We start from the raw sequence: 25079 nt of genomic DNA on the forward strand, positions 1-25079 counted from the left end.
GTGGTTTTCCCCTTCACAATACGGTCCAGCCAGTTGCAGAAATAAATCTACTCTGCTGTTTGACCACACATTGGTAAGAGAGCGGCAAGACAGTTCGACTTCCCTGGGAGGTTAGATAAGATATTGAACGCTATCGTGTTTGTCTCTGACTAACATGAGCAGAAATAATCCAACTTCACATTGTGACATTGTCTTTTCGTGATGCCCATGGATAATGGGATTATTTTGCATATTGCTACTTTGTGGTCAAGTATGGCCCATGTGTTGGTAAATGCTTGACGGTCATCTCATCCTAAGTCTCTTGGATATAAGGTTATACTTTAAACCTCGATGGCTACTGAACTTGACTTAAAACAACATAAAGAGCTCTCTCTACTCCTGTCTGACATAGTTATATACCATACCGGGTACCAGACGTCCTCTCCAGGATTCAATCCCATCATGTTTTGTCGACCATGCGCCTTTTTAAAGGCAATTTCCAATTGAGCCGACAATATGCACCCTTTACCTTGAATGTGAACTCCGCAAATGTAGGAACATTGCCTTTAACAGATGCATTGTCGACAGCGCCATACGGATTGAATCCCTGCCTTACTTTGACAAAAGCACATCACCCAGAAACAACGTCACAAGACCAGCTCCCTCCCAGGTCCTGCTTTCTCCAGACATCCGGGTTCTGAATGGAGACATAGATACATCTAACATAACACACATGAACCCTGTTCCCAAATCCCGGTTCTGTTAAACTCCTCTTGTCTCATAGAGGAGGGTAGAGAGAGAGGAAGATGTGTTCTGTTCTTCTCTCCTCTCTTGTAAAGGAGGGGAGAGAGAGGGGGAGTGTTCTGTTCTTCTCTTCTCTCTTGTAAAGGAGGGGAGAGAGGGGGAGTGTTCTGATCTTCTCTTCTCTCTTGTAAAGGAGGGGAGAGAGAGGGGGAGTGTTCCGTTCTCTCTTCTCTCCTCTCTTGTAAAGGAGGGGAGAGAGAGGGGGAGTGTTCTGTTCTTCTCTTCTCTCTTGTAAAGGAGGGGAGAGAGAGGGGGAGTGTTGTGTTCTTCTCTTCTCTTCTCTCTTGTAAAGGAGGGGGGAGAGAGGGGGAGTGTTCCATTCTTCTCTTCTCTTCTCTCTTGTAAAGGAGGGGAGAGAGAGGGGGATTGTTCTGTTCTTCTCTTCTCTCTTGTAAAGGAGGGGAGAGAGAGGGGGAGTGTTCTGTTCTTCTCTTCTCTCTTGTAAAGGAGGGGAGAGAGAGGGGGAGTGTTCCCTTCTTCTCTTCTCTCTTGTAAAGGAGGGGAGAGAGAGGGGGAGTGTTCTGTTCTTCTCTTCTCTCTTGTAAAGGAGGGGAGAGAGAGGGGGAGTGTTCTGTTCTTCTCTCCTCTCTTGTAAAGGAGGGGAGAGAGAGGGGGAGTGTTCCATTCTTCTCTTCTCTTCTCTCTTGTAAAGGAGGGGAGAGAGAGGGGGAGTGTTCCATTCTTCTTTTCTCTCTTGTAAAGGAGGGGAGAGAGAGGGGAGTGTTCCGGTCTTCTCTTCTCTCTTATAAAGGAGGAGAGAGAGAGGGGGAGTGTTCCATTCTTCTCTTCTCTCTTGTAAAGGAGGGGAGAGAGAGGGGGAGTGTTCCATTCTTCTCTTCTCTCTTGTAAAGGAGGGGAGAGAGAGGGGGAGTGTTCTGTTCTTCTCTCCTCTCTTGTAAAGGAGGGGGGAGAGAGGGGGAGTGTTCCATTCTTCTCTTCTCTTCTCTCTTGTAAAGGAGGGGAGAGAGAGGGGGAGTGTTCCATTCTTCTTTTCTCTCTTGTAAAGGAGGGGAGAGAGAGGGGAGTGTTCCGGTCTTCTCTTCTCTCTTATAAAGGAGGAGAGAGAGAGGGGGAGTGTTCCATTCTTCTCTTCTCTTCTCTCTTGTAAAGGAGGGGAGAGAGAGGGGGAGTGTTCCATTCTTCTTTTCTCTCTTGTAAAGGAGGGGAGAGAGAGGGGAGTGTTCCGGTCTTCTCTTCTCTCTTATAAAGGAGGAGAGAGAGAGGGGGAGTGTTCCATTCTTCTCTTCTCTTCTCTCTTGTAAAGGAGGGGAGAGAGAGGGGGAGTGTTCCATTCTTCTCTTCTCTCTTGTAAAGGAGGGGAGAGAGAGGGGGAGTGTTCTGTTCTTCTCTTCTCTCTTGTAAAGGAGGGGAGAGAGAGGGGGAGTGTTCCATTCTTCTCTTCTCTCTTGTAAAGGAGGTGAGAGAGAGGGGGAGTGTTCCGTTCTTCTCTTCTCTCTTGTAAAGGAGGGGAGAGAGAGGGGGATTGTTCTATTCTCTCTTCTCTCTTGTAAAGGAGGGGCAAAAGGGAGAGTGTTCTCCTCTCCTCTCATGTGTCTGTATATTCTACCCTGTTCCAGTCCTCTCCCTCTTTAGGGGGCCGATCTCAAATGGCACTCTATTACCTAGGTAGTCCCCTACTTTGGTGCACTATCTAGGGATTAGGGTGTGTTGGGACAGTGTGGGACAGAGCTAGGGCTAGCACTCTCCGTCTGAGACCAGGAAAATCATAGCTTCCTGTTTGCCGATGTCGGCCATGACGGTGGCCAGCTGGTTCAGGTTTCCACTGTGGAAGTGTTGGGCCTCCCACAGATCCAGAATCATACTGGTGGGACTCGCCTTGGATGCAAAGAAACTCATGTGCCTGGAGGAGAGGAGAGGAGAGGAGAGGAGAAGAGGAAATGGAGAGGAGAGGAGGGGAGAAGAGAAGAGGGGAGGGAGAGGAGGGAGAGGAGAGGAGAGGAGAAGAGAAGAGAAGAGAAGAGGGGAGGGGAGAGAGAGGAGAGGAGAAGAGGGGAGGAAGAGGAGGAGAGAGGAAAGGAGAGAAGAGGGGAGGGAGAGGAGGGGAGAGGAAAGGAGAGGCGAGGAGAAGAGAAGAGGGAGAGGAAACGGAGAGGAGAGGAGAGGAGATGAGAGGAGAGGGAGAGGAAACAGAGAGGAGAGGAGAGGAGAGGAGATGAGAGGAGAGGAGAGGAGAGGAGAAGAGGAGAGGAAATGGAGAGGAGAGGAGGGGAGAAGAGAAGAGGGGAGGGAGAGGAGGGGAGAGGAGAAGAGAAGAGAAGAGGGGAGGGGAGGGGAGGGGAGAGAGAGGAGAGGAGAAGAGGGGAGGGAGAGGAGGAGAGAGGAAAGGAGAGAAGAGGGGAGGGAGAGGAGGGGAGAGGAAAGGAGAGGCGAGGAGAAGAGAAGAGGGAGAGGAAACGGAGAGGAGAGGAGAGGAGAGGAGAGGAGAGGAGATGAGAGGAGAGGGAGAGGAAACGGAGAGGAGAGGAGAGGAGATGAGAGGAGAGGTGAGGAGGGAGAGGGAGAGGAAACGGAGAGGAGAAGAGAGGAGAGGAGAGGAGAGGAGAGGAGAGGAGAGGAGAGGAGAGGAGAGGAGAGGAGAGGAGAGGGAGAGGAAACGGAGAGGAGAAGAGAGGAGAGGAGAGGACGGGAGGTAGGGAGAGGAAACAGAGAGGAGGAGGAGGAGAGAGAGGAGAAGGAGAGGGATTGGAGGAGAGGAGGAGGAGGAGAGAGGAGAGGAGGGAGAGGAGTGAGGGAAAAGGGAGAGAGAGAGGGGAGATATTCATTATTAAATTCATCATGGGTTGTTTATTGTCCCTTGTTGACATTTCCTTCCCCCAATACTGAACTGTAAAATCCTTGGTGATGTGCTACTGACATAATCTGTGCTCCTATGCAGCCCTGCTATACTATACCACACTATACTATATACTATACTATATACTATACTACACCATGCTATACCACACTATACAATACTATACCACACTATACTATATACTATACTATACCACACTATACTATATCGCACTATACTATACCACACTATACTATATACTATACTATACCACACTATACTATACTATATACTATACTACACCCTGCTATACAATATACGGTATGGTACTATACCACACTATACTATACTATACCACATCATACTATACCATATACTATACTATACCACACTATACTATATCACATTATACTATATACTATACTATACCACACTATACTATATACTATACTAAACCACACCATGCTATACCACACTATACTATACTATACCACACTATACTATATACTATACCACACCATGCTATACCACACTATACTATATCGCACTATACTATACCACACTATACTAAATACTATACTATACTACACCATGCTATACCACACTATACTATGCTATACCACACTATACTATATACTATACTATACCACACCATGCTATACCACACTACACAATATCACACTATACTATACCACACTATACTATATACTATACTATACCACACCATGCTATATCACACTATACTATATCACACTATACTATACCACCCTATACTATATACTATACCACACCATGCTATATCACACTATACTATATCACACTATACTATACCACACTATACTATATACTATACTACATCATGCTATACCACACTATACTATGCTAGACCACACTATACTATGTCACACTATACTATACTATACCACACTATACTATATACCATACTACACTACACCATGCTATACCACACTATACTATGTCACACTATACTATATACTATACTATACTATACTACGCCATGCTATACTATGTGTGGTGTTATACTACACCACACTATACTATATACTATACTACACTACACCATGCTATACCACACTATACTATACCACACTATACGATATAAAGTACTATACTGCACCATACTATACCACACTATACTATACTACACCTTGCTATACTACACTATACTATACCATGCTATACTATACCACACTACACTATATACTATACTATACTACGCCGTGCTATACCACACTAGGCTATGCTATACCACCCTATACAATATGCAATACTATACTACACCATGCCATACCACATCATACTATACCACACTATACTATATACTATACTATACCATACTACACCATGCTATACCACACTGTACTATACCATGATATGCCACACCACACTATACTATACTATATACTATACTATACTACACAGTACTATACCACACTATACTATACTATACCATATGATGCGACACTATACTATATACTATACTATACCACACCCTTCTACACCACACTATATTATACCGTGATATACCACACCACACTATACTATATACTATACTATACTATACTACACAATGCTATACCACACTATATTATATACTATATACTATACCACACCATGCTATACCACACTATACTATACCACACTATATACTGTACTATACTATACCACACCATGCTATGCCACACTATACTATATACTATATACTATATACTATACTACACCATGCTATACCACACTATACTATACTACGCCATGCTATACCACACCATACGATACTATATTACACTATACTATATACTATACCATACACTAGCTTACACCACACCATGCTATACCACACTATAGTATCTACTATACACTACACTATACTATACTATGCTATACCACACTATACTATACCACACTATACTGGATACTATACTATACACGGTACTATACCACACCATGATATACCACACTATACTAAATACTATACCAAATACTATACTATATAATATACTAAACTACACCATACTATACCACACTATACGATACTATACCACACTATACTACACGCTGTACTATATACTATACCATACCACACCACGCTATACTATACTATACAAAATACTATACTATGCCACACCCTGTCAAACCACACTATACTATACCACACTATACAAAATACCATACTATGATATATCCTATACTATATACTATACCACGTCATGCTATGCCACACTATACTATGCTATACCACACTATACCAAATGCTACACTATATACTATACTATGCTACATCATGCCATACCACATTATACTATGTACTATACAACACCACACTATGCTATACCACACGATACTACATACTATACTATATACCATACTATACTACACTATTCTATATACCACACTATATACCATACTATACCACACTATACCACACTATTCTTTATACCACACAATATACCATACTATACCACACTATTCTATATACCACACTATATACCATACTATACTACGCTATAGTACGCTATTCTATATACCACACTATATACCATACTATACCCCACTATACTACGCTATTCTATATACCACACAATATACCATACTATACTACACCATACTGTACTACGCTATTCTATATACTATACTATACTATATACCATACTATACTATATACCGTACTATACTACGTTATTCTATATGCCACACTATATACCATACTATACTATACCATACTATACTACGCTATATTACGCTATTCTATATACCACACTATATACCATACTATACCACACTATACTACACTATTCTACATACCACACTATATACCATACTATACTACACCATACTACGCTATTCTATATACCACACTATATTTATTTATTTATTTTATTTATTTTACCGTTATTTTACCAGGTAAGTTGACTGAGAACACATTCTCATTTGCAGCAACGACCTGGGGAATAGTTACAGGGGAGAGGAGGGGGATAAATGAGCCAATTGTAAACTGGGGATTATTAGGTGACCATGATGGTTTGAGGGCCAGATTGGGAATTTAGCCAGGACACCGGGGTTAACACCCCTACTCTTACGATAAGTGCCATGGGATCTTTAATGACCTCAGAGTCAGGACACCCGTTTAACGTCCCATCCGAAAGACGGCACCCTACACACAGGGCAGTGTCCCCAATCACTGCCCTGGGGCATTGGGATATTTTATTAGACCAGAGGAAAGAGTGCCTCCTACTGGCCCTCCAATACCACTTCCAGCAGCATCTGGTCTCCCATCCAGGGACTGACCAGGACCAACCCTGCTTAGCTTCAGAAGCAAGCCAGCAGTGGTATGCAGGGTGGTATGCTGCTGAAATATACCATACTATACCACACTATACTACACTATTCTATATACCACACTATATACCATACTATACTACACTATACTATACTACACTATTCTATATACCACACAATATACCATACTATACTACACCATACTACGCTATTCTATATACCACACTATATACCATACTATACTACACTATACCATACTATGCTATTCTATATACTATACTATATACCATACTACGCCACACTATACTGCGCTATTCTATATACTATACTATATACCATACTATGCCATACTATACTACACTATACTAGGCTGTTCTATATTCTATGCCATACTATGTTACACTATACTATGCCACAACATACATTAAAATACCGCACTATATACTTTGCCATACTGTACACTATACTATACCACATACTATACTATAATATATACTATGCCACACCACACAATACTACATCATACTATATTATCTTATACTATACTACACTGTACCACACCACCCTATACTACACCACACTATACCACCATGTACTATACTACACCATACCATATTATAATATATCATACTATACTACACTATACCACACTATACTACACCTATACTATACCACACACCACTATACTACACTGTGCTACACTGCGCTGTACCATACTACACTACACTATATTATACCATACTATATGATATTACACTATACCACACTATACTACACCGATCTATACTATACCACACAATACTGAACTATACTACATCACACTACACTTGACTACACTTTACTGCAGTGTACTATACTACACGAGGCCATACCACACTATACTACACTACATTGCACGGTATTGCGCTATACCATATTACACCCCACTATACTACACTACAACATATTACACTACACTATACCATACTACACCATATTACATTATACTATATTACACTACACCATATTACACTATACTATATTACACTAAACTATAGTGCACTACACTATACCATACTACACCATATTACATTATACTATATTACACTACACCATATTACATTATACTATATTACACTACACCATATTACACTATACTATATTACACTACACCATATTACACTATACTATATTACACTACACCATATTACACTATACTATATTACACTAAACTATAGTGCACTACACTATACTACAATATACTATACTATACTATGTCATACCACAGTGTACTATATTGCAGTATATTACACTAACCTATACTACACTATACTGTAAGCCAACAATATACATCCAACCATTAATTCTAGAAGTTTTATCCCTTCAGCAGTGCAGATCCCTGCTTCTGCATTTGATAATAAAAAGGGCCATTAATCCACAACATAAATCACACAGAGAAACTTTATCCCTTAATCCCCAAAAGGAAATTGACATTTAAGTAGGAAATGACCTTTATCTGCTTCCAGGCCTTGACCTTTTCAGATCAAACCGAAACCTATCAATAGGCCTAAATTCAGTGACCCCTGTCCTTCCTCACATGTTGCCTGCATCCCAAAATGGCACCCTATTCACTATATAGTGCACTACTTTTTTTTGACAAGAGCCCTATTTGACTTCCTATGGACCCTGGCCAGAAGTAGTGCACCGTATAGGGATTGAGTAGGGTGCGGTTTGGGACGCAGCCCAGTCCTTTAGCTCAGTAGTGTATGTGATGTGGAGGATGACAGCTGGTCTAGTATCTTCCTTCCAGAGGTATCTGGTGTGGCTTGTTCCATGTATTCGCCTTTTCCTGATCTTCTACTGTCTATGGATTTAAGGGTTGTTGTGTACCACTTCAAGATGAGGGGGGAACTAGCCTAGAGGTCAGGGGTCGGGGGTGTGAGGAGAGGTTGGGGGTAGAGGGTTGGGGGTCGGGGTGTGAGGAGAGGTTGAGGGTAGAGGGTTGGGGGTTGGGGGTCGGGGTGTGAGGAGAGGTTGAGGGTAGAGGGTTGGGGGTTGGGGGTCGGGGTGTGAGGAGAGGTTGAGGGTAGAGGGTTGGGGGTCGGGGTGTGAGGAGAGGTTGAGGTTAGAGGTCGGGGTGTGAGGAGAGGTTGAGGGTAGAGGGTTGGGGGTCGGGGTGTGAGGAGAGGTTGAGGGTAGAGGGTTGGGGGTCGGGGTGTGAGGAGAGGTTGAGGTTAGAGGTCGGGGTGTGAGGAGAGGTTGAGGGTAGAGGGTTGGGGGTCGGGGTGTGAGGAGAGGTTGAGGGTAGAGGGTCGGGGTGTGAGGAGAGGTTGAGGGTTGAGGGTTGGGGGTCAGGGTGTGAGGAGAGGTTGAGGGTAGAGGGTTGGGGGTCGGGGTGTGAGGAGAGGTTGGGGGTAGAGGGTTGGGGGTCGGGGTGTGAGGAGAGGTTGAGGGTAGAGGGTAGAGGGTTGGGGGTCGGGGTGTGAGGAGAGGTTGAGGGTAGAGGGTTGGTGGTCGGGGTGTGAGGAGAGGTTGAGGGTTGGGGTCGGGGTGTGAGGAGAGGTTGAGGGTAGAGGGTTGGGGGTCGGGGTGTGAGGAGAGGTTGAGGGTTGAGGGTTGGGGGTCGGGGTGTGAGGAGAGGTTGAGGGTAGAGGGTTGGGGGTCGGGGTGTGAGGAGAGTTTGAGGGTTGAGGGTTGGGGGTCGGGGGTCGGAGTGTGAGGAGAGGTTGAGGGTAGAGGGTCGGGGTGTGAGGAGAGGTTGAGGTTAGAGGTCGGGGTGTGAGGAGAGGTTGAGGGTAGAGGGTCGGGGGTCGGGGTGTGAGGAGAGGTTGAGGGTAGAGGGTTGGGGGTCGGGGTGTGAGGAGAGGTTGAGGGTTGAGGGTTGGGGGTCGGGGGTCGGAGTGTGAGGAGAGGTTGAGGGTAGAGGGTTGGGGGTCGGGGTGTAAGGAGAGGTTGAGGGTAGAGGGTTGGGGGTCGGGGTGTGAGGAGAGGTTGAGGGTAGAGGGTTGGGGGTCGGGGTGTGAGGAGAGGTTGAGGGTAGAGGGTTGGGGGTCGGGGTGTGAGGAGAGGTTGAGGGTAGAGGGTTGGGGGTCGGGGTGTGAGGAGAGGTTGAGGGTTGAGGGTTGGGGGTCGGGGTGTGAGGAGAGGTTGAGGGTAGAGGATTGGGGGTCGGGGTGTGAGGAGAGGTTGAGGGTAGAGGGTTGGGGGTTGGGGGTCGGGGTGTGAGGAGAGGTTGAGGGTAGAGGGTTGGGGGTTGGGGGTCGGGGTGTGAGGAGAGGTTGAGGGTAGAGGGTAGAGGGTTGGGGGTCGGGGTGTGAGGAGATGTTGAGGGTTGAGGGTTGGGGGTCGGGGGTCGGAGTGTGAGGAGAGGTTGAGGGTAGAGGGTTGGGGGTCGGGGTGTAAGGGGAGGTTGAGGGTTAGGGGTCGGGGGTGTGAGGAGAGGTTGGGGGTAGAGGGTTGGGGGTTGGGGGTCGGGGTGTGAGGAGAGGTTGAGGGTAGAGGGTTGGGGGTTGGGGGTCGGGGTGTGAGGAGAGATTGAGGGTAGAGGGTTGGGGGTTGGGGGTCGGGGTGTGAGGAGAGGTTGAGGGTAGAGGGTTGGGGGTTGGGGGTCGGGGTGTGAGGAGAGGTTGAGGGTAGAGGGTTGGGGGTCGGGGTGTGAGGACAGGTTGAGGAAGACCAGCAAGTCTGTCAGTCCTTCAGCTTCACCTTGAGGACGGTTGCATAGGGAGCACAGCTAGACTTTTGTAATAGTTCACTCTCTCCTGTTAACCTACTGCAGTGAAAATCACTTAAATGGATTCAAGGAATGACAAAGCGTTCAGACTATTTTACAAGCTTATATTCAGTGTGTGAGTGTGTGTGTGTGTGTGTGTGTGTGTGTGTGTGTGTGTGTGTGTGTGTGTGTGTGTGTGTGTGTGTGTGTGTGTGTGTGTGTGTGTGTGTGTGTGTGTGTGTGTGTGTGTGTGTGTGTGTGTGTGTGTGTGTGTGTGTGTGTGTGTGTGTGTGTGGTATGTGTGTGTGTGTGTGTGTGTGTGTGGACATCAAACAGACAGACAATCAGGCAGGTGAGAGAATGTAGTGTATTGTATTCTACAGCAACACATCACCTCCCAGCCTACAGACTACCAGGGCCACAGCTAACAGGGCCACAGCTAACAGGGCCACAGCTAACAGGGCTACAGCTAACAGGGCCACAGCTAACAGGCCCACAGCTAACAGGGCCACAGCTAACAGGGCCACAGCTAACAGGGCCACAGCTAACAGGGCCACAGCTAACAGGGCTACAGCTAACAGGGCTACAGCTAACAGGGCCACAGCTAACAGGGCTACAGCTAACAGGGCCACAGCTAACAGGGCCACAGCTAACAGGGCCACAGCTAACAGGGCCACAGCTTACAGGGCCACAGCTTACAGGGCCACAGCTAACAGGGCTACAGCTAACAGGGCTACAGCTAACAGGGCCACAGCTAACAGGGCTACAGCTAACAGGGCCACAGCTAACAGGGCTACAGCTAACAGGGCTACAGCTAACAGGGCCACAGCTAACAGGGCTACAGCTAACAGGGCCACAGCTAACAGCCCACAGCTAACAGGGCTACAGCTAACAGGGCCACAGCTAACAGGCCACAGCTAACAGGGCCACAGCTAACAGGGCCACAGCTTACAGGGCCACAGCTTACAGGGCCACAGCTAACAGGGCTACAGCTAACAGGGCTACAGCTAACAGGGCTACAGCTAACAGGGCTACAGCTAACAGGGCCACAGCTAACAGGGCCACAGCTAACAGGGCCACAGCTAACAGGGCCACAGCTAACAGGGCCAGTGTGTGAAAGGCTGCCACAGCTAACAGGGCCACAGCTAACAGGGCCACAGCTAACAGGGCCACAGCTAACAGGGCCACAGCTAACAGGGCTACAGCTAACAGGGCCACAGCTAACAGGGCTACAGCTAACAGGGCTACAGCTAACAGGGCTACAGCTAACAGGGCCACAGCTAACAGGGCCACAGCTAACAGGGCCACAGCTAACAGGGCTACAGCTAACAGGGCCACAGCTAACAGGGCCACAGCTAACAGGGCCACAGCTAACAGGGCTACAGCTAAGACAATGATGGTAGTAAAGTGTACCAGTGAAAAATACAGTTGTTATTATAGAAAACGGACTGTGTGGAGATTAGAATGGGTTTTTCACATTACAGGGTGAAACATCAGCTTACAGTATCTGGTGTACTGCAGAAACAGCCTTTCACTCCACACTGTTCTGTATAGTAGGGAGAAACAGCCTTTCACTCCACACTGTTCTGTATAGCAGGGAGAAACAGCCTGTCACTCCACACTGTTCTGTATAGTAGGGAGAAACAGCCTTTCACTCCACACTGTTCTGTATAGCAGGGAGAAACAGCCTGTCACTCCACACTGTTCTGTATAGTAGGGAGAAACAGCCTTTCACTCCACACTGTTCTGTATAGCAGGGAGAAACAGCCTTTCACTCCACACTGTTCTGTATAGTAGGGAGAAACAGCCTTTCACTCCACACTGTTCTGTATAGCAGGGAGAAACAGCCTTTCACTCCAAACTGTTCTGTATAGCAGGGAGAAACAGCCTTTCACTCCACACTGTTCTGTGTAGTAGGGAGAAACAGCCTTTCCTACTGTTTTGTATAGTAGGGAGAAACAGCCTTTCACTACATACACACACACACACACACACACACACACACACACACACACACACACACACACACACACACACACACACACACACACACACACACACACACACACACACACACACACACACACACACACACACACACACACACAGGGAGAGCGCGAGAGACACACACACGTGACTAGATTAGCTGCAGGGCTACATCAGTAGGATCCATCCATGTTAGATGAATTAAAACCCCTTCTATCAAAGCGGTCTGTCGTTCATTGTAAAGTCAGAACATGGACGTACTGATCCCAGATTTCCTCTGTACCCAGCAGAAGAGATGTTTCTCTAAGGGAAATAAATGGGAATGGATTAGTTTGAGCCAATCAGGACTAATTGGACCTGTACTGAGCCAATCAGGGCTAATTGGACCTGTACTGAGCCAATCCAATGTGTAATTAATTAAGGTAAATCCAGCTGATGAGACAAATGTAGCTAAAAGACTTCATTACCAAGAAGAAGTTACATTGGAAGGAAATTGATCAGGGTTTTCTCTCTGATTCTTTCCTGTTTAAAATAAGCCTAATTTAAATGAGAAAGTTACTGGCCCAAATTAGCTTTGCTGAGTCATGTTAAATGGGAGAGGCATCGGCCCAGTCCCAAACCAATATTGCATCTCTATACCTAGGCCCAGTCCCAAACCAATATTGAATCTCTATACCTAGGCTCTGTCCCAAACCAATTTAGAATCTCTATACCTAGGCCCAGTCCCAAACCAATTTAGAATCTCTATACCTAGGCCCAGTCCCAAACCAATATAGAATCTCTATACCTAGGCCCAGTCCCAAACCCATATTGCATCCCTATACCTAAGCCCAGTCCCAAACCAATATTGAATCTCTATACCTAGGCCCAGTCCCAAACCCATATTGCATCTCTATACCTAGGCCCAGTCCCAAACCAATATTGCATCTCTATACCTAGGCCCAGTCCCAAACCCATATTGCATCTCTATACCTAGGCCCAGTACCAAACCAATATTGCATCTCTATACCTAGGCCCAGTCCCAAACCCATATTGCATCTCTATACCTAGGCTCTGTCCCAAACCAATATTGCATCTCTATACCTAGGCCCAGTCCCAAACCAATATTGCATCTCTATACCTAGGCTCTGTCCCAAACCAATATTGCATCTCTATACCTAGGCCCAGTCCCAAACCAATATAGAATCTCTATACCTAGGCCCAGTCCCAAACCAATATAGAATCTCTATACCTAGGCCCAGTCCCAAACCAATATTGCATCTCTATACCTAGGCCCAGTCCCAAACCAATATTGCATCTCTATACCTAGGCCCAGTCCCAAACCAATATAGAATCTCTATACCTAGGCCCAGTCCCAAACCAATATTGCATCTCTATACCTAGGCCCAGTCCCAAACCAATATTGAATCTCTATACCTAGGCCCAGTCCCAAACCAATATTGCATCTCTATACCTAGGCCCAGTACCAAACCAATTTAGAATCTCTATACCTAGGCCCAGTCCCAAACCAATATTGAATCTCTATACCTAGGCCCAGTCCCAAACCAATATTGCATCTCTATACCTAGGCCCAGTCCCAAACCAATATTGCATCTCTATACCTAGGCCCAGTCCCAAAACAATATAGAATCTCTATACCTAGGCCCAGTCCCAAACCAATCTTTTAGCCCAATACAATGCATTCGGAAAGTATTCAGACCCCTTGACTTCTTCCACATTTTTGTTATGTTACAGCCTTATTCTAGAATTGAATACTTTTCCCTTATCAATCTACACACAATACCCCATAATGACAAAGCGAAAACATGTTTTTAGATATAAATAACCCAGAAATACCTTAAGCATTCAGACCCTTTGCTATGAGACTCGAAATTGGGCTCAGGTGCATCCTGTTTCCATTGATCATCCTTGAGATGTTTCTACAACTTGGAGTCCACCTGTGGTCAATTCAATTGATTGGACATGATTTGGAAAGGCACACACCTGTCTATATAAGGTCCCACAATTGACAGTTCATGTCAGAGCAAAAACCAAAACATGAGGTCGAAGGAATTGTCCGTAGAGCTCCGTGACAGGATTGTGTCAAGGCTCAGATCTGGGGAAGGGTACCAAAACATTTTTGCAGCATTGAAGGTGCTCAAGAACACAGTGGCCTCCATCATTCTTAGATGGAAGAAGTTTGGAAAATGACCCTCAGCACACAGCCAAGATCATGCAGAAGTGGCTTCGGGACAAGTCTGTGAATGTTCTTGAGTGGCCCAGCCAGAGCCCGGACTTGAACCCCATCGAACATCTTTTGGAAAGACCTGTAAATAGCTGTACAGTGACGCTCCCCATCCAACCTGACAGAGCTTGAGAGGATCTGCAGAGAGGAATGGGAGAAACTCCCCAAATACAGGTGTGCCAAGCTTGTAGCGTCATACCCAAGAAGACTTGAGGCTGTAATCGCTGCCAAAGGTGCTTCAACAAAGTACTGAGTAAAAGGTCTGAATACTTATGTAAATGTTGTATTTCAGTTTTTTATTTGTAATATATTTGCAAAAATGAAAAAATAATGTTTTTGCTATGTCATTATATGGGGTGTTGTCTGTAGATTGATGAGGGAAAAAACAAACAATTTAATACATTTTAGAATAAGGCTGTAACGTAACAAAATGTGGAAAAAGTCAAGGGGTCTGAATACTTTCTGAATGCACTGTACATAGGGCCTTGTTTACTCTCCCAAAGGTTAGGGTTAGGGTTAGTTACCTGTCCCGTTTGAGTCTCTAGTTAAGGGTCAGTGGTTAGGGTTCGTTACCTGTCCAGTCTGAGTCTCTGGTTTAGGGTCGGTGGTTAGGGTTCGTTACCTGTCCCGTTTGAGTCTCTAGTTTAGGGTCGGTGGTTAGGGTTCGTTACCTGTCCAGTCTGAGTCTCTAGTTTAGGGCCGGTGGTTAGGGTTCGTTACCTGTCCCGTTTGAGTCTCTAGTTTAGGGTCGGTGGTTAGGGTTAGTTACCTGTCCAGTTTGAGTCTCTAGTTTAGGGTCGGTGGTTAGGGTTCGTTACCTGTCCCGTTGAGTCTCTAGTTTAGGGTCGGTGATTAGGGTTCGTTACCTGTCCAGTCTGAGTCTCTAGTTTAGGGTCGGTGGTTAGGGTTCGTTACCTGTCCCGTTTGAGTCTCTAGTTTAGGGTCGGTGATTAGGGTTCGTTACCTGTCCAGTCTGAGTCTCTAGTTTAGGGTCGGTGGTTAGGGTTCGTTACCTGTCCAGTTTGAGTCTCTAGTTTAGGGTCGGTGGTTAGGGTTCGTTACCTGTCCCGTTTGAGTCTCTAGTTTAGGGTCGGTGGTTAGGGTTCGTTACCTGTCCAGTCTGAGTCTCTAGTTTAGGGTCGGTGGTTAGGGTTCGTTACCTGTCCAGTTTGAGTCTCTAGTTTAGGGTCGGTGGTTAGGGTTCGTTACCTGTCCCGTTTGAGTCTCTAGTTAAGGGTCGGTGGTTAGGGTTCGTTACCTGTCCAGTTTGAGTCTCTAGTTTAGGGTCGGTGGTTAGGGTTCGTTACCTGTCCAGTTTGAGTCTCTAGTTTAGGGTCGGTGGTTAGGGTTCGTTACCTGTCCAGTTTGAGTCTCTAGTTTAGGGTCGGTGGTTAGGGTTCGTTACCTGTCCAGTTTGAGTCTCTAGTTTAGGGTCGGTGGTTAGGGTTCGTTACCTGTCCAGTTTGAGTCTCTAGTTTAGGGTCGGTGGTTATGGTTCGTTACCTGTCCAGTTTGAGTCTCTGGGCCAACAGTCTCCAATCGGCCCCGTTGGGACAAGGCGTATCCAGGCTGCTGCAGATCTTCTGCCTGATGAGATAGGGGATCTGGAAAGCACTGGGTCCTGCTAGAGCCGTACCGTTCGGGTTATTGTCCATCAGCAGGAACTCCGGGTCCAGGGGCCGACTGTCCTATAGGGCCAGAGGAATATATAAAAAGGTTATATAGGAACATATAGAGATATACACAGAGAGAGAGAGCTCCAGACGAACACGTTCTGTATAGCTACGAGCCATGAACTATATAGTCCAGGGGGACTGTTGTCTTCTTAGGTCATATGAACCAAATAAAAACAGGATTATAGAGAGTAGCAGACGACATATTAAATAACTGTATTGTTTTTATTGTTATTATTATTATTGTTTATTCAAGAGACAGAAAAGAGTCTCTTTTGGTATCTTATCAGCACATATCTTGGAGAGACATAGTGTGACAAACATAATTTTTTTTAAACTTTATTTAAAAAAAAAAAAATTTATCCTCTTTTCTCCCCAATTTTCGTGGTATCCAATCGCTAGTAATTACTATCTTGTCTCATCGCTACAACTCCTGTACTGGCTCGGGAGAGACGAAGGTCGAAAGCCATGCACAACCCAACCAAGCCGCACTGCTTCTTTAACACAGCGCGCCTCCAACCCGGAAGCCAGCCGCACCAATGTGTCGGAGGAAACACCGTGTACCTGGCCCCCTTGGTTAGCGCGTACTGCGCCCGGCCCGCCACAGGAGTCGCTGGAGCGCGATGAGACAAGGATATCCCTACCGGCCAAACCCTCCCTAACCCGGACGACGCTAGCCCAATTGTGCGTCGCCCCACGGACCTCCCGGTCGCGGCCGGCTGCGACAGAGCCTGGGCGTGAACCCAGAGACTCTGGTGGCGCAGCTAGCACTGCGATGCAGTGCCCTAGACCACTGCGCCACACGGGAGGCCCTTTTGTGACATACATTATACAGCGTTATTGGGAAAGTATTCAAACCACTTGGCTTTTCCCCACATTTTGTGACGGTACAGACTTATTCTAAAATGCATTAAATACACCCCCCCCCCCCCCCCCCCCCCCTTATCAATCTACACGCAATACCCCATAAATGACAAATAGAAACAGGTTTGTAGATTTTTTTTTTGCAAATGTATATGTATATATATATATATATATATATATATATATATATATATATAATATATATATATATATATAAAAAAAATACAGAAATACCTAATTTACATAAAAATTCAGACCCTTTGCTATGAGACTCAAAATTGAGCTCAGATCAAATCAAATGTTCTTGGTCACAAACACATGGTTAGCAGATGTTAATGGTCACATACACGTGGTTAGCAGATATTAATGGTCACATACACATGGTTAGCAGATGTTATTGGTCACATGGTAAGCAGATGTTATTGGTCACATGGTAAGCAGATGCTATTGGTCACATACACGTGGTTAGCAGATGTTAATTGTCACATACACGTGGTTAGCATATGTTATTGGTCACAAACACATGGTTAGCAGATGTTATTGGTCACATACACATGGTTAGCAGATGTTATTGGTCACATACACATGGTTAGCAGATGTTATTGGTCACATGGTTATCAGATGTTATTGGTCACATACACATGGTTAGCAGATGTTATTGGTCACATGGTAAGCAGATGTTATTGGTCACATACACGTGGTTAGCAGATGTTAATGGTCACATACACATGGTTAGCAGATGTTATTGGTCACATACACATGGTTAGCAGATGTTATTGGTCACATGGTAAGCAGATGTTATTGGTCACATACACGTGGTTAGCAGATGTTAATGGTCACATACACATGGTTAGCAGATGTTATTGGTCACATGGTAAGCAGATGTTATTGGTCACATACACGTGGTTAGCAGATGTTAATGGTCACATACACATGGTTAGCAGATGTTATTGGTCACGTGGTTAGCAGATGTTATTGGTCACATACACATGGTTAGCAGGTGTTATTGGTCACATACACATGGTTAGCAGGTGTTATTGGTCACATACACATGGTTAGCAGATATTAATGGTCACATACACATGGTTAGCAGATGTTATTGGTCACATACACATGGTTAGCAGATGTTATTGGTCACATACACATGGTTAGCAGATATTAATGGTCACATACACATGGTTAGCATATGTTATTGGTCACATACACGTGGTTAGCAGATGTTAATGGTCACATACACATGGTTAGCATATGTTATTGGTCACATACACATGGTTAGCAGATGTTATTGGTCACATACACATGGTTAGCAGATGTTATTGGTCACATACACATGGTTAGCAGATGTTAATGGTTAGCAGATGTTATTGGTCACATACACATGGTTAGCAGATGTTAATGGTTAGCAGATATTAATGGTCACATACACATGGTTAGCATATGTTATTGGTCACATACACATGGTTAGCAGATGTTAATGCGAGTGTAGCGAAATGCTTGTGCTTCTAGTTCCGACCGTGCAGTAATATCTAACAAGTAATCTAACAATTCCACAACAACTACCTTATACACACAAGTGTAAAGGGATTGAATAAGAATATGTACATATAAATATATGGATGAGCGATAGCCGTGCGGCATAGGCAAGATGCAGTAGATGGTATAGAGTACAGTATATACATATGAGATGAGTAATGTAGGATATGTAAACATGATTAAAGTGGCGTTATTTCAGGTGGCTAGTGATACCTTTATTAAGTCAATTTATTAAATTGGCAGAGATTTGAGTCAGTGTGTTGGCAGCAGACACTCTATGTTAGTGATGGCTGTTTAACAATCTGATGGCCTTGAGATAGAATCTGTTTTTCAGTCTCTCGGTCCCTGCTTTGATGCACCTGTACTGACCTCGCCTTCTGGATGGTAGCGGGGTGAACAGGCAGTGGCTCGGGTGGTTGTTGTCCTTGATGATCTTTTTCGGCTTCCTGTGACATCGGGTGCTGTAGGTGTCCTGGAGGGCAGGTAGTTTGCCCCCGGTGATGCGTTGTGCAGACCTCACTACCCTCTGGAGAGCCTTGTGGTTGAGGGCCGTGCAGTTGCCGTACCAGGCGGTGATACAGCCCGACAGGATGCTCTCGATTGTGCATCTGTAAAAGTTTGTTTGTGCTTTTGGTGACAAGCCAAATTTCATCAGCCTCCTGAGGTTGAAGAGGCACTTCTGCGCCTTCTTCACCACGCTGTCTGTGTAGGTGGACCATTTCAGTTTGTCAGTGATGTGTACGCCCAGGAACTTAAACTTTCCACCTTCTCCACTACTGTCCCGTCGATGTGGATAGGGGGGGTGCTCCCTCTGCTGTTTCCTGAAGTCCACAATCATCTCCTTTGTTTTGTTGACGTTGAATGTGAGGTTATTTTCCTGACACCACACTCCGAGGGCCCTCACCTCCTCCCTGTAGGCCCTCATTGTTGTTGGTAATTAAGCCTACCACTGTAGTGTCGTCCGCAAACTTGATGATTGAGTTGGAGGCGTGCATGGCCACGCAGTCATGGGTGAACAGGGAGTACAGGAGAAGGCTGAGAACGCACTCTTGTGGGGCCCCAGTGTTGAGGATCAGCGGGGTGGAGATGTTGTTACCTAATCTCACCACCTGGGGGCGGCCCATCAGAAAGTCCAGGACCCAGTTGCATAGGGCGGGGTCGAGACCCAGGGTCTCGAGCTTAATGACGAGTTTGGAGGGTGCTATGGTGTTGAATGCTGAGCTGTAGTCAATGAACAGAAGTGAGCGCAACGGAACAATACTCATTTAGTTCAGTTACCTTAGCTTTCTTGGATACAGGAACAATGGTGGCCATCTTGAAGCATGTGGGGACAGCAGACTGGGATGGGGATTGATTGAATATGTCTGTAAACACTCCCGTCTGGGCCGGCAGCCTTGCGAGGGTTAACACGTTCAAATGATTTACTCACGTTGGGCACGGTGAAGGAGAGCCCACAGGTTTGGTAGCGGGCCGGGTCACTGGCACTGTATTGTCCTCAAAGCGAGCAAAGAAGTTGTTTAATTTGTCTGGGAGCAAGACGTCGATGTCCGCGACGGGGCTGGTTTTCTTTTTTGTAAGCCGTGATTGACTGCACAGTGCGTGTCAGAGCAAAAATCAAGCCATAAGGTTGAAGGAATTGTCCGTAGAGCTCAGAGACAGGATTGTGTCGAGGCACAGATCTGGGGAAGGGTACCAAAAAATGGCTGTAGCATTTAAGGTCCTCAAGAACACAGTGGCCTCCATCATTCTTGAATGGAAGAAGTTTGGAATCACCAAACTCTACCTAGAGATGGCCGCCCGGCCAAACTTTTTAGCAATCGGGGGAGAAGAGCCTTCACAGGGAGGTGACCAATAACCCGACAGGCACTTTGACAGAACTCCAGAGTTCTTCTGTGGAGATGGGAGAACCTTCCAGAAGGACAACCATCTTTACAGCACTCCCTCAATCAGGTCTTTATGGTGGAGTGGCCAGACGGAAGCCACTTCTCAGTAAACCCACTTGGAGTTTGCCAAAAGGCACCTGAAGAATCTCAGACAATGAGAAACAAGATTCTCTGGACAGATGAAAGCAAGATTGAACTCGTTGGCCTGAATGCCAAGCGTCACGTCTGGAGGAAACCTGGCACCATCCCTATGGAGAAGCATGGTGGTGGCAGCATCCCTATGGTGAAGCATGGTGGTGGCACCATCCCTATGGTGATGCATGGTGGTGGCAGCATCCCTATGGTGAAGCATGGTGGTGGCAGCATCCCTATGGTGAAGCATGGTGGTGGCAGAATCATGCTGTGGGGATGTTTTTCAGCGTCAGAGACTGAGAGACTTGTCAGGATCGAGGGAAAGATGAACAGAGCAAAGTACAGAGAGATCCTTAAAGAAAACCTGCTCCAGAGCGCTCAGGACCTCAGACTGGGGCGAAGATTCAACTTCCAACAGGACAATGACCCTAATCACACAGCCAAGACAACGCAGGAGTAGCTTCGGGACAAGTCTGTGGATGTCCTTGAGCGGCCCAGTTAGAGCCCGGACTTGAACCTGATCGAACATCTCTTGAGAGACCTGAAAATAGCTGTGCAGCGATGCTTCTCATCCAACCTGACAGAGCTTGAGAGGATCTGCAGAGAAGAATGGGAGAAACTCCCCAAATACAGTTGTGCCAAGCTTGTAGCGTCATACCCAAGAAGACTCGAGGCTGTAATTGCTGCCAAAAGTGTTTCAACAACGTACAGAGTAAAGGGTCTGAATACTTATGTAAATGTCATATATTTTTTTTATATTCCTAATAAATTTGCTAAAATTCATAAAAACCTGTTTTTGCTTTGTCATTATGAGGTATTGTGATGTCATTATGGAGTATTGTGATGTCATTGGAGTATTGTGATGTCATTATGGAGTATTGCGATGTCATTATGGAGTATTGTGATGTCATTATGGAGTATTGTGATGTCATTATGGAGTATTGTGATGTCATTATGGAGTATTGTGTGTAGAATGATCAGGGAAGAAAACAATGTATTGCATTTTAGAATAAGGCTGTTACGTAACGAAATGTGGAAAAAGGGGTCTGAATACTTTCTGAATGCACTGTATGAGACCTGAGTGTTACCTTGGCGATGTTGAAGTCCAGGCTAAAGCTCTGTCCCTCCCCCTCTACCTGCCAGACACACAGCTGACAGGTGAGCTCACAGGTACTGAGGTTGAGCCGCTCCAGGGTGAAGGTGCAGTGGAGGAACCGCTGGGAACCGTTCCAGATGTGGTAGAACGGGATCTCCTAGAGAACAAGATCAGAATAACATTTGTAACATTTTTTATTTCACCTTTATTTAACCAGGTGACAAGTTCTCATTTACAACTGCGACATTACTGTAAAGAACACAACACAATGTGACATGATATAAAGCAAGGTTTCAGATGTGATTATCTGGGTATAAGAAGTAGATTATCATGATCTTAGTTGACTTATATTATTGGAAAAAGCCACGTGTCCAAAGATCCTCGGTTTTAAAGGAGCAGATATGGTCATTGATATGGATAGTTGAGTTCTGAGAGAAAACCAGGTCTCTGTTCTCAATGGATTATGAAAGGTGGTGGGGGGGGGTTCATTGTTGCTACTAGTGTTAGTGCAGTGTTAGCTTTTACATGTCATTGTGCTAATGCTACTTAGCATTGGCTGGCGAAATCGCCTGCAACTTATTTCAAACTGCAGGCAGGGCCATACCGTTGAGGCTACCATCATTCTTTCCCACCAAATATATATTTTTTAAAGTGACTAGGTTTTAATGGCAGAACTTTGTTGTTGTTGCTGTGTGTTCACACTGCTACGCTTTATCTTGGCCAGGTCGCAGTTGCAAATGAGAACTTGTTCTCAACTAGCCTACCTGGTTAAATAAAGGTGTTCTCAACTGGCCTACCTGGTTAAATAAAGGTGTTCTCAACTAGCCTACCCGGTTAAATAAAGGTGTTCTCAACTGGCCTACCCGGTTAAATAAAGGTGTTCTCAACTGGCCTACCTGGTTAAATAAAGGTGTTCTCAACTAGCCTACCCGGTTAAATAAAGGTGTTCTCCACTGGCCTACCCGGTTAAATAAAGGTGTTCTCAACTGGCCTACCCGGTTAAATAAAGGTGTTCTCAACTGGCCTACCCGGTTAAATAAAGGTGTTCTCAACTGGCCTACCTGGTTAAATAAAGGTGTTCTCAACTGGCCTACCTGGTTAAATAAAGGTGTTCTCAACTGGCCTACCTGGTTAAATAAAGGTGTTCTCAACTGGCCTACCTGGTTAAATAAAGGTGTTCTCAACTGGCCTACCTGGTTAAATAAAGGTGTTCTCAACTGGCCTACCTGGTTAAATAAAGGTGTTCTCAACTGGCCTACCCGGTTAAATAAAGGTGTTCTCAACTGGCCTACCTGGTTAAATAAAGGTGTTCTCAACTGGCCTACCCGGTTAAATAAAGGTGTTCTCAACTGGCCTACCTGGTTAAATAAAGGTGTTCTCAACTGGCCTACCTGGTTAAATAAAGGTGTTCTCAACTGGCCTACCTGGTTAAATAAAGGTGTTCTCAACTGGCCTACCTGGTTAAATAAAGGTGAAATAAATAAAAAATACGGAAGCTCCAGTTCCTCTCTTTACAAACCAGTCAGGTACCAACTGAATGTCTGATAGAATTTATTCATGACTAAAACCTTCTCTCCCTGTCGCTCCATATGCATGTCTCGGAGAAGCACTGGGTTAAGGCAGAGGTTACACTATTTACTGTATGCAAAAGTATGTGGACACCCCTTCAACTTGACAGGTGTATAAAAAAATCGAGCACACAGCCATGCAATCTCCATAGACAAACATTGGCAGTAGAATGGCCCTTACTGAGGAGCTCAGTGACTTTTAATGTGGCACCGTCATAGGAAATCACCTTTCCAACAAGTCAGTTAGTCAAATGTCTGCCCTGCTAGAGCTGCCCCGGTCAACTGTAAGTGGTGTTGCTGTAAAGTTTGGTGGAGGAGGAATAATGGTCGGGGGCTGGTTCGGGCCCTTTAGTTGCAGTGAAAGGAAATCTTTACACTACAGCATACAATGACATCCTAGACAATTTTGTGGCAACAGTTTGGGGAAGGCTCTTTCCTGTTTCAGCATGACAATGCCCCCGTGCACAAAGCGAGGTCCATACAGAAATGGTTTGTCTAAATCGGTGTGGAAGAACTTGACTGGCCTGCACAGAGCCCTGACCTCAACCTCATTGAACACCTTTGGGATGAATTGGTACGCCGACTGTGAGCCAGGCCTAATTGCCAAACATCAGACCCCGACCTCACTAATACTCTTGTGGCTGAATGGAAGCAAGTCCCCGCAGCAATGTTCCAACATCTAGTGGAAAGCCTTCCCAGAAGAGTGGAGGCTGTTATAGCAGCAATGTTCCAACATCTAGTGGAAAGCCTTCCCAGAAGAGTGGAGGCTGTTATAGCAGCAATGTTCCAACATCTAGTGGAAAGCCTTCCCAGAAGAGTGGAGGCTGTTATAGCAGCAATGTTCCAACATCTAGTGGAAAGCCTTCCCAGAAGAGTGGAGGCTGTTATAGCAGCAATGTTCCAACATCTAGTGGAAAGCCTTCCCAGAAGAGTGGAGGCTGTTATAGCAGTAATGTTCCAACATCTAGTGGAAAGCCTTCCCAGAAGAGTGGAGGCTGTTATAGCAGCTATGTTCCAACATCTAGTGGAAAGCCTTCCCAGAAGAGTGGAGGCTGTTATAACAGAAAAGGGGGGACCAACTCCATATTAATGACCATGATTTTGGAATGAGATGTTCGACGAGCAGTTGTCCACATACTGTTGTCATGTAGTGTATGTCAGACTAAATAAGACCGAGGGGGAAAGGGGAGGGGAGAGAGGAGAGACAGAGACACAGAGAGACAGGCGGAGAGAGAGAGAGAGACAGACGGAGAGAGAGACAGACGGAGAGAGAGACAGACGGAGAGAGAGATAGACACAGACACAGACTAAGACAGACACAGAGAGAGACAGACACACATAGAGAGCGACAGACACACAGACAGAGCGACAGACACACAGAGAGAGCGACAGACACAGAGAGAGAGCGACAGACACAGAGAGAGATAGACAGAGAGGTAGAGGTAGTAGAGGTAGAAGTAGTAGAGGTAGAGAGACAGAGGTGGTAGAGGTAGAAGTAGAGGTAGTAGAGGTAGAGAGACAGACACAGAGAGAGAGAGCGACAGACACAGAGAGA

At 45.6% G+C, this 25079-nt stretch overlaps 1 protein-coding gene across 1 annotated transcript; it reads right to left on the reverse strand.

Moving 5' to 3' along the window:
* Positions 1 to 1969: 1969 nt before the first annotated feature.
* LOC129858549 (netrin receptor UNC5A-like) lies at positions 1970 to 22127 on the reverse strand. Its single transcript, XM_055927869.1, has 3 exons — positions 21949 to 22127; positions 16279 to 16463; positions 1970 to 2644 (listed from the first exon to the last, which is right to left on the reverse strand). Exons 2-3 carry the CDS (start codon positions 16428 to 16430, stop codon positions 2479 to 2481), a joined length of 318 nt encoding a protein of 105 aa, XP_055783844.1. The 5' UTR covers positions 16431 to 16463; positions 21949 to 22127; the 3' UTR covers positions 1970 to 2478.
* Positions 22128 to 25079: the final 2952 nt, after the last annotated feature.

This window comes from Salvelinus fontinalis, chromosome 6 (assembly GCF_029448725.1).
Source record: "Salvelinus fontinalis isolate EN_2023a chromosome 6, ASM2944872v1, whole genome shotgun sequence".
Lineage (NCBI taxonomy): Eukaryota > Metazoa > Chordata > Actinopteri > Salmoniformes > Salmonidae > Salvelinus > Salvelinus fontinalis.